The sequence below is a fragment of the Phyllobates terribilis genome, unplaced genomic scaffold (assembly GCF_046119375.1).
Source record: "Phyllobates terribilis strain yellow unplaced genomic scaffold, ASM4611937v1 Scaffold_12__6_contigs__length_324123572, whole genome shotgun sequence".
In the NCBI taxonomy this organism is placed as follows: Eukaryota; Metazoa; Chordata; class Amphibia; order Anura; family Dendrobatidae; genus Phyllobates; species Phyllobates terribilis.
Genome location: NW_027362772.1, coordinates 156,355,425 through 156,375,024, shown reverse-complemented (window position 1 = coordinate 156,375,024; position 19,600 = coordinate 156,355,425). Strand labels below are relative to the sequence as shown.

The 19,600-nt window shown below is 44.2% G+C and overlaps 1 protein-coding gene across 1 annotated transcript in view; it reads left to right on the top strand.

The window, feature by feature from the left end:
- TRPM4 (transient receptor potential cation channel subfamily M member 4) overlaps nucleotides 1-19,600 on the top strand; it is an 84,806-nt gene that overhangs the window by 46,813 nt on the left and 18,393 nt on the right. The window contains exons 11-15 of the mRNA XM_073656411.1: nucleotides 424-798; nucleotides 2,614-2,742; nucleotides 5,883-6,012; nucleotides 13,851-13,996; nucleotides 15,658-15,770. Of these exons, the coding sequence (XP_073512512.1) occupies nucleotides 424-798; nucleotides 2,614-2,742; nucleotides 5,883-6,012; nucleotides 13,851-13,996; nucleotides 15,658-15,770 (893 nt within the window). The remainder of the gene's footprint in view (nucleotides 1-423; nucleotides 799-2,613; nucleotides 2,743-5,882; nucleotides 6,013-13,850; nucleotides 13,997-15,657; nucleotides 15,771-19,600) is intronic.

Below are 19,600 nucleotides of genomic sequence, written 5' to 3'. Positions count from 1 at the left end.
CTTTTGGGTTGATTGAGAACATAGTTGTTGATCAATAATAAAAATAACTCTCTAAAATACAACTTGCCTAATAATTCTGCACACAGTGTATAAGTCCCATCACTACCTTTATGAGACTCATTTCTGACACCAATTTGTTCCTTTTTTCTTATTCTTTGTGTATGGTTACCTTAGTTGGGCTACTTGTCTTTTATCTTCAAGGAAAATAAAGGATCAGCAATTAAATGCAACAAGCTGAGATGGCAGGTCCCCATATACATTAGGTAGTAGACCAGTCATGACGAAATGGGTGGTTTCATCAACTTTACTGATGTTTATGGGGTCCTAAACTTTTTTCGAACTGTTCCATATATTTGGTCCATCATTGTAATCCATGAAAGATTACATTGTAGATTATTGACTTTTTTTCTTTTTTTATTATAGGCTTGTGATCTTGAAGACACAATGACGGACGCACTCGTGAATGACAAACCCAGCTTTGTGAAGCTCTTTGTGGACAACGGAATGAACATTGTGGATTACCTGACGTATGGACAGCTGGAGGAGCTGTATAGCTCAGTGCTGGATAATACGGTTCTCTGCCATTTACTTCAGCGCAAACATGAAGAGCGCAGAGAGTCTAACAAAGGGCAGCAGCATGTGAACTACATGCCAGTGGACACCGGTGGCAAAAGACATGATTTCAAGCTCCACGATGTGGCCAAAGTTCTACGAGAGCTCATGGGTGATGTCTGCACCCCATTCTATACACACGTCGTGGGAAATACAAAGAGCTCCGTCAACAGGAAGAACTCAAATGTACGTAATGATTCCACAAATGTCGTCCAATCTATGTTTGAGATGACGAGTTGATCTGAATATTGATCTGCCCGGGTTCCTTGGCACTGTAACACCCCTTTAGGGCTACCACGGTACACTGGGTGTTATGGGGGGTCTCACCTCTCTAGGGCGCAGTGCCTCCAGCCGAATCTTGATTGGAGCTCTCTCTCTGGGACTGCAGAAGGACGGTTATCTTCTGCCAGGGGCTGATTCGGGAAGCCCCTGCCACAGCTCAGTACACACACAGGGAACAGGAGTAAAGTAAAACCGTTTAACAGGTTTATTACTATGCAGCAGAATTGAGGTGGGTGTAAAGAAATAACATACAATACAAGTAAATGTGCTCTATAAAAGTCATATACACATCACAATCTACTTCTACTCCGACCCTGCAAATATAACGTAGCAGGTTTTCCCTTTTTGTATTAACTCAGTCCAAACGTTGGGGCCCAGTTGCCACGGATGTTGGCGCACAAATTAGAACCGTTGGTGCACTTAGATAAATATTAATGTCAATAGTCTGGGTTGTAGTCTACTCACTGTAAATAGCGCTGGTAGAACCACAAGTCTCAGAAGGGCACTCACTGTGTGTCTCAAACGGTCGGATGGGTCTCTGGACACCAGCTGGGGGCGGCAGGATTCAGGCCTTTATACGGTGGGAGTGCCGGCAGAACTCTCCGAGTCCTTGATGTAACTTGCTTCAGAGAGTGACAGGACCGCGCTCTCTCCAGCAGCGCGGGTATCTCAGAGGGGACGGCAACACTCTGCAGCGTAGAGGAATGCAGATCCACACCGCTCCGTCTCTCACAGCAAGCTGCCACGCTCCTTCTCCTCTGAACTTTCACTTTCACTTCAGCTCCCTCCCCCAAGTCCCTCCTCCTCCAATCCACTCTCTCTCCTTCTATCCTTCCAGGCTGTGTCATCTGACTGAAACGAGGGTCCCTGGGAATTGTAGTCCACTGCAGCTCAGGGGAAAAACAGTTAATGTCTGTAGGTCCCTGTTTAACAGCAGCTGCAAAGCTCTTCTTAGTGTCTGTAAGTTCCAGTATACCAGTAGCTGCTCTGACAGTTCCATGTGCAGGTGTTACAGCACTACAAGGTATTGAGTAACTTGCCAGAAGCAATCATGATGGCTGCAATAAAGGGGAGGCCAAAGCTTGAAACCCGTTACAATTTTTTAACAATCTCCTACCATTTTGTGAATCCAGTTCCAGTGCAGACTTGTGTTTCCATGGTAACAGACTACAAACAAAGCACGTGTAGTCTGATCCTAGGCGATAGGAGATATAAAGCAGTTGGACACTTTTAAGACTAGTTACAAATATGAATCTTTGCATTGAAAGTTTCCATTAACTTTAAACACATTTTGGGGACTTGTTTTTAAGTAAAAAAAAAAAAAAAAAATTATATTTAGGGGTAAAAATCATTTTTCCTATTGGATTTCATTAAAAATTTACCACCATTTGTCTTTTTGATGTGGTCTGTGGCTATAAATCAGGTGAGGGTAGCTGCGAAAAGACAGATGGTGTTACCGACTGCTATTTAATCTGAATGAGCTCACTGATAGATTCTCAGTTAATTCATTCCGCTGTCAGCAATAGATAGATCAACATGAGTTCTACAGAAGGTAAAAAGTGCTACATACAATGATTTTTTAACACTAAATACATTAATTTGCATAAAAAGTGCCCTTTTAAGAACATTTTAGGTAGTATGAAAAATATTACATTTTTGCCTAGTATCTTTTATTTTACATTATTTTTACTTGACCTGTTTCTACGTCTTTGTCCACAGATTAAAAATAGTCCAAGCAGCCTTGATCAGAAGTATGACACTAGAAAGTCAACAACCCCATGGATCGATCTCTTCATTTGGGCAATTCTTCAGAATCGAAATGAAATGGCTACCTACTTCTGGGAAATGGTGAGACCTCAAAGGACCTATTTCTAAACCTGTATACTAATTATTATTTGTTTTTTTTTTTTGGAAAGAGGGCACAACTGATACTTTGCTATACCTATTGACGGGGTGGATTCAATAAGAATTCAAAGATCACCTATGGAAGGATCCCAGTGCTAAGCACTGCCCCCTAGGAGCCCGGCACTACTTGGCATGACACCATAAATCAGTTTTGTCTGGAGTGCTGCTTTTTAAATGGTTCTGAATTGTCTACAAAAATCTTACAGATACCAGCAATGGTTTTAAAACAATAAAATATTCATATTCACCGGCTCCAACCTCTGCGGATCCAGGACAATAAGCGATGATGTCCCTTGTCCATTTTTGGGGGGAACTGAGAGACATCTGATGACGTCCCCTTACAGTTGCAGGTGACATCATCGCTTCTTGTCCAGGGACAAACTAACTTTACTAGTAGCAAAGAATTCCTCAATAATTAAGAATGTGAGTGCATTGGGGAGGGGAGATGGTTGGACATTTAAGCAGCAAAGATCTAAAGGGGGCGAACCAAACTTGTAGGTTAATAATCTTTGAATATTAATTTTTAATAGCTTACTAACTTAGTCCTATTAGCAGAGGAGCCATCTTCTTCTACTACCAGCTACATTCATGGTCCAGGCCACCTCACTTTTGGTGCTTTCAGTAACTGAGCCAGTCCGCTTCTCTGTCTATACATTGGAGTAGAAGGCTTGCTTACTTGTACCAATCTAAAGACAGATAAGGGGGCTGGCTGTTTGTTTTTCTTTTCATGAGCCAACCCCATTTTCTGAGTATTTAGTTGCATAAATTTCTGCAAGGTTTCTGAATCTCTTGGCAGCAAAAACGCTGCGGGAAAAAAAAACGTGCATTTTGGTGCTTTTTTTTACAACAATGAATGCTTTTTGAGGGCTAAATAAAGATATTTGAAAAAAGAAACGTGGGACATCGCTTTAACCCATGGATTACCGTCGGACCTGGGGTGAGTATATTGGTTAATTTAAATGATTAAAGAATGTGTCTGTTGTATTTCAAATAGTGTCTTACTCTGTGTGTTTATGTAACTCTTTACTTATAGGTTTAGTAATGAGGGTGTCTGGTTGACATCTCTTCATCACTAAACCAAGGGCTTGGTGTCAGGGACACCTAATCCCATAAACCCTAATCCCATTAGCCCTAATCCCATTCAAATATGAAATGTAATTTCTGGGACAGCTGAGGGCTGCTATTTATAGCCTAGGAAGAGGCCATTAGGCCAACATATTCCCTGGCTATTAATAACAGCTCCAAGCTGTTTGGTTAGTTGCTATGTCCCCATGATCAGCAACCAGCAGCATATTTTCACCGCGTCCAAAACGCTGTGTTCTAATGCCGCACTTGTTTTGTCAGTACAGGCAGATCCACGGCATGTAATCACATTTCAATCAGTCAAAATCTGCAGCGGAAACTAGCATCTCCGCTACAGAAATTGACATGTTGCAGGTGAGTTATGAAGCATCAAAAACAGGTACAGTGGGCATGAGATTTCTTTAAGAAAATGAAGAAATAAATAGCAAAAATGGCGTGCGCTCCCGCGTCATTTTCATAACCAGCACAGGGGAAGCCGACCACTGGATGCTGATATTACTGTCCAGAGAAAGGGCTATTAGCCAAAAATGTTCCCTGGCTATTAATAACAGCTTAGAGCTGTTTGCTTAGCGTATACTGGCTAGATTACAGGGGGACCCCAGAAAAAAATAGACGTAGAGTCCCCCTATAAAATCTAACTGACAAAGGCTAAATAGATAGTTATGAGCTGATATTAATAGCCAGGGAATGGGCCATGGAACCTGGCTCCCTCCGAGGCTAATAGCAACCCTCAGCGTCCCCAGAAATCTCGCAGCCATAAGATGCACCAATTCTGGTGCTTAGCCTCACTCTTCCCACTTGCCCTGGTGTGGTGGGAAGCACAGACACCAGCTGATGACAGCTCCCATCAGCGGTGATTGCTCTCACTTTTATCAGCGACAGCAGTTGTAGGCTGATGGGAGGAGTAGTCTCTCATCAGCCGACGGCTGTCACCCGCGGTCAGTTTTTTCTGCGTTTTTGACTCATTGACTTCAACTGAGTCGGTCAAATCTGCAGCAAAAATCCGCAAATATATTTATACCTGCGTTTTTTCTGCGGATTTGACTCACTCAACTGAAGTCAATGGGTGAAAAAAGCTGCAGAAACGCACAAAGAATTGACATGTTCCAAATTTAAATGCAATAACAATCCTGACCGGAAAATTCCTGATCATGTGCACAGCACTTCAGGATTGTCATTGCATTAGCTGGCACAAGGATTCCCTAGCGTTTTTGACCCATTTCCGTGCAGGAAAAACGCCGCGAAAACGCACCGTGTGCACATAGTCTTATTCTCCAATGCGTAGACATAGAAGGGAGCTGTCTGATTGCTTATTTTTTTGTAGCTAAACAAACCCTCTTCTCCACTGTATAGACAGACAAGGGGGCTGGCTGATTGTTGTTGTTTTTTTTATAGACTGTCTATATAAGCCAGCCCCCCTTCTCTAATGTAAAGGCGAATCAGCCAGCTGCCATCTCTGTATATACATTGGAGAAGAGGGTTGGCTTAGCTATAAAAAAATATAAGCAATCAGCCAGCCCCCTTTTCGCACTGACCGTGTCCTGCTTGCAGTTGCTGTCAGGGAAAGATAGCACCTGGGCTAATAGGACCATATTAGTAACATTCACTTAGTTTGACTTTTATTTAACTGTAAAACCACTTTAAAGAACACCAAATAAAGAATAGAGAATTCTCATGTCTTGCACTGCCTCCTTTATGCCCTGCCATGGCATAAGTTAGTAGCAGATTTGCAAGGAGTCTTTTCTTAAGATGCCCCTCTAAGATAATCGCAGGCACTTGAGTTGTGTTGGATTAGAGGGAGCTTTTCTTATGCAGACTATTGGGTGGCTCATGACAATGCAGGTCAGTTGACATGGTGGACTCCAGGAAAGTAAGAGTTTGAGGAGGAGAAGACCTGTTTAATTCTGTGGGGAAAAAATAATAATCAGTTATGTTCTCGAATTGCTCCTTAGGACTGTTTTTTGTTTTGTTTTTTTCAACTGTTTTTCTATCTCCTATAGGGACCAGAAGCTGTGACCTCAGCACTTGCTGCTTCCAAATTGCTGAAGGAGCTCTCTCGCCTGGAATCTGAAGCAGAAGAAGCATTAGCTATGAAAGAACTAGCTGCAAGGTTTGAACATCTAGCAATAGGTAATCCATAGCGTCATATCATCTACTTCTATAATATTGTTAAAAGAAACCTTTTCAGCCAGGCTCGGACTGGCCCACGGGAGAACAGGGGAATCCCTCCGGTGGGCCACCACCCTCTTATATGAACAGTACTTTGTACAATATACTTGAATTACTTGAATATGCTTGAATTACTATATACAGACAAAGGCAGCTTCTTATTCATTGAACCCCGTTCATCTACCCCGTTCATTGTTATAAAAAATTGTGATTGAGGATAATGTCACATTTGCATGTAGCTGAAAAGTGGGGACCTGGAGTTGGTTACTGGTGGGCCTTGTCCGACACTGCTTTCAGCAATCTGGACACTTCTGTTTTTGTACTTGAAATAACAGTGCAGGACCACCTTTGCATTGGGCCATCCCTCTCTTCTTCCTCCTGGGAGTGTGACATCAAACTGTTACCCTTCCCCCTAGTCAATTGGGCGTGTCCCTCTGATTGGCCTATAAAGGTCAACTAAGCTTAGAGGCATGACCACTATTGTGCAACCTCTTCTTAACAGCATCATGGTCCGTCTTAAAATGCTCAATCCTCAAATCGCCGCGTGGTGTACCATAGCGTTCAAGTGATATAATATTGTCTGGTGACCACTGCAGCCAATCAATGGTCGTCAATCTGCTGCAGCCTTAACCAGACTTCCACTCTGGCTCAATATTGAAGATCAAGAGAAGGATCGGTTATGTTGAATTTCTTTCCCTAAACATGTCATTTCTCTGGGAGATAAGCCACCGCTAAGGGGTGTCTGAAAAAATACGCATGCTCGGCTAAACCGAATGCGCATGTGTATAGCGGAAGGCGGAGAAATACCTCTGCATTAAGGGTGTATGAGCACAGTAAGTTTTTCCTTCGCCAAACCTTCTAAAGGATTGCACCAGCCAATGCTGGAAAGTAGCCAACCCCTCCGCCCCTACAAGAGCTTAGCTGCGAGAATAATGGCGACCTCAGCGCCAGCTCTTATTTGACAGACAAATTAGATCTTTTTATAGGTTTGTTTCAGCAGCACATCAAGGGCTCCGTATGAAGGGACATATTTGATTTCACGCCTTGCTGGCATTAGAGGTAATTTACATTGTACGTGCTCTCATTGCTGTTTATACAACGGATACAATCATCCCATTACTTAGAGAGGAGACAATATCTTACCCCGTACACCATGCAGTTCCTCATTGCTTCCTCTTGGTCTAACCTTCATTTTTCAAAATAATAGGCAGAAATTAAAAATCGATGGCGGCTTTTGCCTTGACATTGGGTACATCTATGGGCACCACTGATCACTTAGTATCTTGTATTTATACTATTTCTGACCAACTTTAATCCTATAGCTGCTTTCACTTAAAATAATAGCCCAGTCAAAAAACACTATATTATGTTGAGTGCAGAGCACACTGGGCAAGTGGGCTTTTTTTTAAAACTTTGCTAGTACTTGTACTTTCCTGAAGAGTTTTTTCAGCAGGCTCATTATCATCAAAGGCAGGATGACAATGACAGGTAGCATCTCCATGCACAGCTGATAACACAGGATCCAACAATCGCAATAGGCAATGTCACCGCTGACCCTGACCTCCTTGCCCTTCACAACGACATTTGCACACGCTCATTAGATGCTTCATTACAAAAGATAGGATGTGAACTTCCTGAAACACGAGGAAGTTAGAGTAAAAAAAGCCCCAGTGGCCAGTAAGAGAATTGCACAATTTTTTTTTTTTTTATATATAAGAATTGAGATATGGTTATATACATACATAAATACATAATATCAATTAAAAAAATGCATTTACCATACAAACCTGATTTAAACCATAGGTCCATCTCTGCTGACTGCTTCCCTTTGAAGCTTTTTTTTAGCTCATTGCACTCTTTGGAATCATTCTTGCAAACAGTTCGTCTGTCTTCTCATCTTAGTGTAGTTTCTCACATTTTATGATTTTCTTTGTTATATATATATATATATATATATATATATATATATATATATATATATATATATATATATATATATATATATATATATATATATATATATATATATATATATATATATATATATATATATATATATATATATATAATTTTTTTTTTTTTCTTGTCCATTCCAAACCACATCACTTATATAGTCTCCAGTAACTATCTGTGGTCTTTGTGCTTTGCCCACCTCATATAAAGAAAATTATACATTATTTCCCACAGCCGCCCTTTTACCATGAAATAATGACTCCACCCTGCAAATTTTGGAACATTTTCGTGTATGCGGCATTGTCATTGTGCTTAAAGGGGACTTCTCAACTGATTCATGCTGCCCGATCCACAAGTAGTATAAATCAGAGATCTGCTCCGTTATTGATTTATGTTTCACTCTAACACGCAGCGGCGTAACCATACTTTGAAATAGTGACTGGGGACCATGTGACTAAAATTACTAGTCCAAGAAGCGGATCCCGTTGGCTTGTTCCTGTCTCACTGCCCTTGGCTGACAGGTCTCTCCATACATACACACACACACACACACACACACACACACACACACACACACACACACACACACACACACATATACACACACACATTTCGATCAATCTAGGGGGGCTAGAAGAAGATGCCAGGGATTTGGTCTGGTCCTAGTTGCATCATCCCTGGCTACCGATTTAAATAATATTTTCTATGAAATGCCACAGAGTATTGGGTTCACCTGAGGAGGTGGATTCATAAAGCTAAAGGTTAGGGTGGTCCCATGGATCCAGGTTGTTGGCATAGCAGGCTGGAATACACATGGAACAGTAATGACCTGGACAACAGGATTTGCTGGACGGCAGATAAACAAAAACGTGAGGCAGGATACACTGAAAGCCAAAGTGCCAGAATGGCAGATGAAGAAGAAAACAGCAGGTCTAAAGCAGAGCTCAGATGTAGGTAGCAGAATCCACAACAGATGGTAGCATAATAACAGTTTGTGATGCTTACAGCAAATGATGGGTTAACCTGCAGATCACAGATGCAGCAGATGTAAGTTATAGAATCCACAGCAGATTGAAACATAATGTGTAAAAATTCTAATAACAGTTCGTGATGCTGATAGCAATGGATGGGTTAACCTGCAGGTCACAGAAACAGCAGATGCAAGTATTAAAAAATTACAGTCTGAGGAGATGATGGCAACAGAAGAAGCTGGATGGTCATTGAACGCAATACATTCTCAATATTCAGAGACAGTGGTATCCAAGTGGGCTGTAAAAGTCCTTAGGAGATGATGTCACTGAGGAACACCAGGCCACTTGTAACACCCAGTGTGGAGTAAAACAAAAAGTGGCAGCCAAAGGGGAAGGGAATAAAGCTTGGCCTTTCCATTTACTGCTTTTGGGGTGTATGGCACATTACCTTATTATCTGGTTAGTGCTGGTCTATAGTTCTTCACAGGTGCCTAACACAACATTTCAGAGTAAAACCTACATGGCTGCAAAAACAGAGCCAGTCTGAGTCATGCTGCCCATGGTTTAAGCCACATGAACCATTTGACAGGTTCCCTTTAAGGCAGGGGTCTCCAAATTTGGCTGGCTTTATGGGCCACACATAGAAAAAAATTGAATTTGGGGGGCTGCATTCTTTGCAAGACAAAGTGACATTTTTAGTGATTATAAATTTTTTAATATACACCTTTTTATAATTTTAACATTTTTGGCGTGTTTTAGTTTGTTTTTTTTAACTTGCATTCATCGTATGGGTTATGGTACTATCTTAAAGTTTGGGTCGTGGCAATAACAAATACAGTGGGGAAAAAAAGTATTTAGTCAGCCACCAATTGTTCAAGTTCTCCCACTTAAAAAAAAATGAGAGAGGCCTGTAATTGATATCATAGGTAGACCTCAACTATGAGAGACAAAATGAGAAAACAAATCCTGAAAATCACATTGTCTGATTTGGAAAGAATTTTTTTTTCAAAATTTGGTGGTAATGTCCCATCCTGGTCCCCTTCTTCTAGTAACATGCTGTGGCGCTCCTGAGGGTTCAGTCGCCACAGGGGTACTGCACCTCGGCTTGAGGTGTGGTATCTCCTCTTCCAGGTAAGGATGGAGCACTTCTCAGGACCCTACTTCACCATTCAACACTACACCACTCCTGTCCTGTAGGGGGCCTAAATGCACCTGGGTGCTGACCCGGCCCGGGATATAGGAGATGGGGGGGGGAACCAAAGATGGGGGAACCATGTAGTGGGTGAGGGTGGAGAACACACTTTTAGGTTACACTTATTCATTCATATTTAATCTACAGCCATCTTAGGTTCAAGGTCTTTGATTGTGATCTTCATCGCTGATTGTGGCCTTCTGCTAGACCCCGCAGCCTTTGAAGATACACGGTCCTCGTTCTCTGGCCTTGAGACGAGGAGCGGGTCAGAGTTAACCACGGCCTCTACCCGGTCAAGGTCCTGACCTAAGAAGGCCTGGAGGGGAGCAGAGGAGACAAGCTCCACAGGCAAAAGGATCCCAGGGGGATGCGGACGGAGCGGCACACGCCACCTGTATTTCTTACTCTGGCATAGTCAGAGGGACTCCTGCTGCAAGAGGGGTACCGGCCCCCGATATCTGACTGTTACTTCACGTCTCAGTCGGAAAAGCCCGGAGGCTTAGTGGATCCCAGGAGGGATACGGACGGAGCGGCATACGCCACCTGTACCTCTCTACCTGCGTTTATCCAATGGGACCCGGCCTTACACCTAGTTCTAACCACACATACAGTCAGGAGAAGACTTAGTGGGAGAACTCACCAAGGAGAGGAACACACACCAGAGGGGTCTCGACAGGTGCTCCTGATCTACCTGGAAAGTGCTGGACCCCCTTCCTGGTGGCTGCAGTACACCACGAGGAGCAGAGGGAAGCTTTGCGGCTAAAGTACATCTGAATGTGAGTAAAAAACCCTGGATGACTTCACACCCCGCTTCAGCATGTTAATACCTGCGCGGCACTGCACCCACCATTCCTCAACACACTGCCCTGAGGCCTGCTCCGCCTGCGGGGAGCCGTCCCAACTAAGCTGCCCCTTTAACACCGGCCTCAGTGGACTGAGGCAGCGCTGGTGTCTATCACTGGAAACCGTAGGTGGCGTAGTCGGAAAATACCACTCAACCCTGAAAACCCATTAAATCTTTTATGTGACCGCCCTGGGCACGGACCGGGTCCGGGCCACGACTGCAACCCCGAGACACCTACACTGACCCGGCTCCGAGTAACCCCATTTCCCAGGGAGGGCTGAGAGCGTCAAACAATGCCATCCTGGTCCCCTTCTTGTAATAATGGCCCCATCCAGGTCCACATATTGTAGTAACATCCCCATCCTGGTCCACATATTGTAGTAATGTCCCCATCTTGTAGTAATACCCCATCCTGGTTGTGATCTTGTAGTGATGCCTGATCCTGGTCCCCTTCTTACAGTGATGCCTGATCCTGGTCCCCTTCTTACAGTGATGCCCCATCCTGGTCCCCTTCTTACAGTGATGCCCCATCCTGGTCCCCTTTTTACAGTAATGTCCCCTATGAAAAAAGGGAAACTTCTATTATATGGGGATTTTGGGATTATTCGTGACACCACCTGTGGAATGCGGCTACGGGGTGCCACTGCTGCAGAGCAGTCCTCTGAGGCAGATGGTAGGGCAGCTTGTGATGGAATGGCTCCCCACAGGTGGAGCGGGCCTCAGGGCAGCGTGGGGGATGTACTGGATGGTGGTGCAGGGGAGAGACAGCAGGACGGTCCCGGAGGAAGGATGGACACTCACACCAGGCTAAGCTTCAGTACCTTTACTAGTGATGCTGCAGGCACGGTCCAGGGTACTCCAGGTGAAGGGCACACTTCTGGACTCTCCCCAGTGAGCGGGTATAGGGCCTCCCAATCCGTTGCTTTAGGGTATGTGCACACGATGCAGAAATGCTCAGGATTTTTTCCTGAGCGTTTCTGCATCTCTCTGGCAGGAAAAAACGCATGCGGATTGCACATGCGGATTGCACATGCGGATGTGAAGCGGTCTTCACTTTCATTTCCGCATGCGGGTTGACAAGCGCTTCCCAAGCGATTTTAGCATCACTTGGAAAGTGCTTGTCAACTTCACACTATATAAATCCATGCAACCGGCATGGATTTATATAGTGTGTGATGTCAAAAAATAAAAAATAAATCTATACGTTACCATCTGATGGCCCCCGGTGTCCTGCTTCATCGGTCTCGACTGCCGGCAGTGAAGACTGTAGGACCTTCCGACGTCAGCGTCACGTGACCCGTCACATGACTCTGACGTCAGCGAAGGTCCTTCATTCAACCGCGAAGTGCGCGGGAAGCCGGCAGGACGCAGCGCGGGCCGTCAGAAGGTGAGAATATATATATTTTTTATTTTATTCTTTTTTTTTTAATGGTACCTGGGTCTGGATGAGAGTCCTCTCATCCACACCCGGGTACCATCCGCACATTAGACCGCACGGAATGCGCATCAACATATACAGTGATGCGGATTCCATGCGGTCTAATGCAAGTCAATGGCGGCAAAAGAGCAGCGTTTCCGCAAAATTAATTGACATGCTGCGGATTTTTGACCGCAGCGTTTACGCTGCGGAAAAATCTGCATCATGGGCACAGCACATGCGGATTTCCATTGGGGAACATTGCTGCCCTTCTACCATGCGTTTTTCATGCGTTTCCGCGGCGTTTACGCAACTGCAAAAACGCCGCGGAAACGCATGAAAAACGCATCGTGTGAACTCAGCCTTATTCTCTAAGCTTCTGGCCTGCCTGGAGCTGGGCCTAGCTGGTTATTGTCTCTCTCTGCACCTGCTGACCTGGTGGTAGGGCCTTCTCTTTGGAGATCACTCTCCCTGGACGCTGGGACCTCCGTGACTCCTAGCTCTGGTACTTTAGTCAGTGTTTGGTGAACCTGGGACCTGTAGTCCTCCAGGGGTTCCGGTGATTCCTACTGGGTGTAAAGGGACCCTGTAGGCGCGGACCCGGTGTCCGGTATATATATCGGGGTGAGCCTGGTATGCTCCTCTGCCCCCTCACTACTTCTTCTTTCTCCTCTCGCCTTCGGCCCACTCAAGGCCCTCACTAGGCTTCCACACGTGCTGTAGGCCTTGGCTCGCCTAAGCACAGCAGCCTTCTTGCTGCTTTCTTCACTGCTCTCTGAGCGTCAGCACACTCTCAGCTCACTCTGAGCTCTGTTCCTCTCTGTGTCCCAGCAGGAACTAATCTGAGCTGCCTGGCTCCACCCTCCCTATATATATATATATATATCCCTAACGTGCTCCCTCTGGTGGTCTGAGGTGGTAGGGTGGAGGTGTGTGAATGTGTGAGGGCCTCTTGTGGAGAAGTCCATCCATGCACCCTTCTGGGTTCTGTGGCACCAATGCACAGCAGGTCGCCACACCAGCAATTGACATCAGCGTGCAGGAGCAGCAGCTTATGACATCACTGCTATACGCCAGCATGCTGATGTCAGCTGCTGGCCTCTGATTGGCCGGCGGCAGGCATTGGTATTGTGGTGCAGAGAGCTTGATACATTTTAATTGAATGTGCGTTCAAGGAAATAATGCTCTAACGCCGACGGCCCCCGGACCGGGACGCAATCGACATGGGGTCTACAGTGCATACGGGCCGCATGAAGCAACCTCAGGGGCCGCGTGTTTGATCCCCCTGCTTTAGGACCATAACCTCCCATGCACTAAGGACAGCTCACGAAACTGTCTGCTTGACATAATATATTGTAAATGATGAATGCAGCCAATTCAGATGTCAAAACTATTGCATAACTGTAGTTCTCATTGCTATAGGTGTGTTTAACGAGTGTTACAGAAATAGCGAGAACCGAGCGTTTAAGCTACTGGTACGCCGCTCAGCCGTCTGGGGAGGTGCCACTTGCCTGCAGCTGGCTTACGAGGCTGATGCACGTAATTTCTTTGCACAGGATGGTGTTCAGGTAAGACAACATACCTATCATGCTTTCAGAGAAATCCTATAAGGTCAATCCGCTACCCAGTATCTGATGTGGTGACCGCATAGTTAGGCTTATAAAATAGAACTGAGGTCTCATTATTTATTTTACTCACTTATATAGCGCCATTAATTCCCCAGCGCTTTACAGACCTTATCATCACTGTCCCCATTGGGGCTCACAATTTACATTCCCTATCAGAATGTCTTTGGATTGTGGGAGGAAACCACACAAACACGGGGAAAACATACAAACTCATCAATATATTTTAAAATATTGCACTTTTCACACCAATCATGAAGCCTTACTCTAGACACACTTCCTATTCTGTACAGAAGAATTTTCAGCAGTCTCATTATCGTTACAGACACTATGTTTAAAGAAAGGTAACCTATTTCTATACAATAGATAATACAGGATCCACTATTCACTTAATTGTAAAGTGCTGTGAAATATGTTGGCGTTATATAAATAACTTATTATTATATTATTATTATTCACGAGGACTGATGTCATAGCTCACTTCTTCTCTCTCCTGTACAATGACCTTTGCCCAGATTAGAGCATGCTCGGATATCGCTTCTATAAAAACAAATAGGGTCTAAGTCCATGTATGAGTTCTAATATTCATGTAGGAGGAACTATGAGTTCACAAGTCTGCAGTCACATAGCCTAAAGCTACAAGTCTGCAGTCACTATGTTCACACTAGATGTGTTTTTTCAGCGTCTTTTTTTTTTTCTGCAGCAAAACCTGATCTCTTGACAGGAAAGAAGCTGCGTCAAAAATGCAGGTTTTGGTGCGTTTTCTTGGTGCATTTTTTTGGTGTGTTTCTGCTACGTGTTTCAGGATGCCTAAGTTCAGCTTTGCTGCCACCACAGAAGCATGAGCACAGGTCACCAATGCAAGACATATGTGAAACCATATTAACCAGAATTACAAATGTAACAGTAGGGGGAGGTGAATTGTTCAGGAATAGTTTTTCCAATAAGACACTGGCAGTGCATTGAGTTTATAGGACACTATTTATTTTCACACTATGGTCTGCCATTGAGCTGCTCAGAAATTGTTCAGTTTCATACCTCCATGGGCCACAGGTATTGTTCAATCTCACACCTAGCTCAGCCAATGTTACACATCACTAATTTAATTAAACTGTCCTAATCAAAACTGCCATCTCAGGTGACAAAGACAAGATGGTAAAATCACAAAAATAAATGAGTTTCACATACTGCTGTACTTAGGTTTTGCTGCGTTTTTAGTGAAAAAAACAAATGGCTATGTTCACACTAGGCGTTTTTTCAGCATTTTTTCACCACCCATTACTTTCAATGGGTGAAAAACGCTGAAAAAAAATGCAGAAAGAAGTGACGTGCTCTATTGGGTAAAAAAGCATGCAAAGAACAAAATACTGATGACACAAAAACCAATGTGTGTATGAGATTTCTGAAATCCCATAGATTTTGCTGGTCCTGTAAAATGCAGCTGAAAATTTGCATTAAAAACGCCTAGTGTGAACATAGCCTAAGACCGGACAACCCCTTAAATGATCCATTTAGTGACATTGATCTCTAGTAAAGGATTGAAAGTTACAAAGGTTTTTTCATCATCGAAGCCACTGTAATAATGATACCTTTCTATTCCACAGTCCATGTTAACAGAAAACTGGTGGGGTCAAATGGCACAAAACACACCGGTGTGGGCAATGGTGCTGACTTTCTTCTGCCCTCCTCTCATTTATACTGATCTGATTGAATTCAAGTAAGTAGCCAAATCCATTTTTTTTGTGAGCCTTCTCAGAACAACACTTTCATTTGCAGAACATTGATTCTAAAACATTGAATATAGAATATATGTTCCACTCCAATTTTTCATAATCTGGAAATCTCGGTAAATCCAGCAGGCGGGGAAAAAAAATTGACATGCTAGACTAACATGATCATGATATGGTACTAGAGGGCCAGTGGTGGGTAGCAGGTTGTTGCTCAAGAATATCCCTGTATTTTGCACCATCCATCTTCCCCCTTGACATTTTCCCTGTCACTGCTGCTGAAAAACATCCCCACAGCATGATGCTGCCACCGCCATGTTTCACTGTGGGGATGGTGTTCCCGGGGTGATGAGCGGTGTTGGTTTGGACCCAGACATAGCGTTTACCTTGGTGGACGAAAGGTTCAATTTTGGTCTCAGCTGACAACAGCACCTTCCTCCATACAATTGGGGAGTCTCTCACATGTCTTTTGGCAAACTCAGAATGAGCCTTACAATTTTTCTGTGTAAGGCTGTGTGCCCACTATGCTTTTTTTAAGCGTTTCCGCAGCGGCAATTGCGCAGAAACGCTGAAAAAGCGCTTGGTAGAAGGTCTGCCATGTTCCCCAATGATAATCCGCATGTGCTGTGTACATGCTGCTGAAATTTCCGCTGCAGATTATCATTGCGCAAAAATCCGCAGCACTACCAATTATTTTGCGGAAACGCGGCATTTGCACCGCCATTGACTTGCATTGAATCACTTAATATCTGCATCACTGCATCTGTACATGCGGATTACATGCGATTCAATGTGCGGATGGTACCTGAGTTTGGAGAAGAGGAGACTCTCCTCCGGACCCGGGTACCATAGAAACTGTTAAAAAAAGAATAAAATAAAAAATAAATATTATACTTACCTTCTGATGGCCCCCGGTCTTCTTGTCTCGGTTTGCCGGCAGCTCACGGTGGACTCGAGGACCTGCGCTGACGTCATTTAGTCATGTGACCGGTCACGCGACCGCTGACGTCGGCAGGTCCTTTAGTCTAACGCGAGCTGCCAGCAAGCCGAGACAAAGACACCGGGGGCCATCAGAAGGTAATTATATATTTATTTTTTACAATTCTTTCGGTCACACTATATACAGTACAGACCAAAAGTTTGGACACACCTTCTCATTTAAAGATTTTTCTGTATTTTCATAACTATGAAAATTGTACATTCACACTGAAGGCATCAAAACTATGAATTAACACATGTGGAATTATATACTTAACAAAAAAGTGTGAAACAACTGAAAATATGTCTTATATTCTAGGTTCTTCAAAGTAGCCACCTTTTGTTTTGATGACTGCTTTGTACACTCTTGGCATTCTCTTGATGAGCTTCAAGGGGTAGTCAACGGAAATGGTCTATCAACAATCTTGAAGGAGTTCCCAGAGATGCTTAGCACTTGTTGGCCCTTTTGCCTTCATTCTGCGGTCCTGCTCACCCCAAACCATCTCGATTGGGTTCAGGTCTGGTGACTGTGGAGGCCAGGTCATCGGCGTAGCACCCCATCACTCTCCTTCTTGGTCAAATAGCCCTTACACAGCCAGTGTGTTTGGGGTCATTGTCCTGTTGAAAAATAAATGATGGTCCAACTAAACGCAAACTGGATGGAATAGCATGCCGCTGCAAGATGCTGTGGTAGCCATGCTGGTTCAGTATGCCTTCAATTTTGAATAAATCCTCAACAGTGTCACCAGCAAAGCACCCCCACACTATCACACTTCCTCTTCCATGCTTCACGGTGGGAACCAGGCATGTAGAGTCCATCCGTTCACCTTTTCTGCGTCGCCCAAAGACACTGTGGTTGGAACCAAAGATCTCAAATTTGGACTCATCAGACCAAAGCAGATTTCCACTGGTCTGATGTCCATTCCTTGTGTTCTTTAGCCCAAGCAAGTCTCTTCTGCTTGTTGCCTGTCCTTAGCAGTGGTTTCCTAGCAGCTATTTTACCATGAAGGCCTGCTGCACAAAGTCTCCTCTTAACAGTTGTTGAAGAGATGTGTCTGCTGCTAGAACTCTGTGTGGCATTGACCTGGTCTCTAATCTGAGTTGCTTTTTAACCTGCGATTTCTGAGGCTGGTGACTCGGATAAACTTATCCTCAGAAGCAGAGGTGACTCTTGGTCTTCCTTTCCTGGGGTGGTCCTCATGTGAGCCAGTTTCTTTGTAGCGCTTGATGGTTTTTGCAACTTCACTTGAGGACACTTTCAAAGTTTTCCCAATTTTTCGCACTGGCTGACCTTCATTTCTTACAGTATTCGTTTTTCTTTACTTAGAATTTGTATTATGGCAAGAAAAAATCAGCTAACAGTCTATTCAGTAGGACTATCAGCTGTGTTTCCACCAGACTTCTGCGCAACACAACTGATGGTCCCAACCCCATTTATAAGGCAAGAAATCCCACTTATTAAACCTGACAGGGCACACCTGTGAAGTGAAAACCATTTCCGGTGACTACCTCTTGAAGCTCATCAAGAGAATGCCAAGAGTGTGCAGAGCAGTCATCAAAGCAAAAGGTGGCTACTTTGAAGAACCTAGAATATAAGACATATTTTCAGTTGTTTCACACTTTTTTGTTAAGTATATAATTCCACATGTGTTAATTCATAGTTTTGATGCCTTCAGTGTGAATGTACAATTTTCATAGTCATGAAAATACAGAAAAATCTTTAAATGAGAAGGTGTGTCCAAACTTTTGGTCTGTACTGTAAATCCATGCCGTTTGCATGGATTTATATAGTGTGACCAAGTCGTCAAGCACTTTCCAAGTGATGCGAAAAATCGCTTGGAAAGCGCTTGTCAACCCGCATGCAGAAATGCAAGTGAAGAACGCTTCACATCCGCATGTACAATCTGCATGCGTTTTTTTCTGCGAGGGAGATGCAGAAACGTTCAGGAAAAATCCGGAGCTTTTCTGCATCGTAGGGAAAATAGCCTAAGTAAAGGACTTTTTTTCTGCCCATTCTTCAATAAAGACCACCTCTATGGAGTACAAGGCTTATTGTGGTCGTATGGACAGTGCAATATAATTCTCAGCTTATCTCTAAATATGTGCTGGCATTAGCATACATACATCTAATTGGCTAAGTTAATACTATTGACACCAAGCTTATGAAACTAGGTGGTGTACTATTCCCCCTTAAGCCCCCGTCTCGCATAACGAGATCGCTAGCGAGATCGCTGCTGTGTCACGGTTTTGGTGACGCAACAGCGACCTCACCAGCGATGTCGCTATGTGTGACACTTTGCAGCGATCAGGCCCCTGCTGTGAGGTCGCTGATCGCTGCAAAGTGTCCTGGACCATTTTTTGGTCGTTGCCCTCCCGCTGGTCAGCACACATCGCTGTGTGTGACCAGCGGGAGCAGCGATCAGGCTGGTAACCATGATAAACATCGGGTTACTAGGGGCACACGCGCACCTAGTAACCCATTGTTTATCATGGTTACGAGCCTGCTAAAGTGAGCGGTAACCTCCCGCTCACCGTAGCAGAGTGGTAACCATGATAAACAACGGGTTACTATGTGCGCGTGTGCCCCTAGTAACCCGATGTTTATCATGGTTACCAGCCTGCTCCTGCTTCAGCAGGCTGGTAACAAGGAGCAGGACATCGTGGAAAGATTCTTTCCACGATGTCGCTGCTCCCCTGATCGTTGGTGAGCCTGCCTGTTTGACAGCTCACCAGCGACCACATAGCGACGCAGCAACGATCCCTGACAGGTCGTATCGTTGTCGGAATCGTTGCAGCGTCGCTAAGTGTGACGGGTCCTTTAGTCTTGTTTCTTGTTATTTCT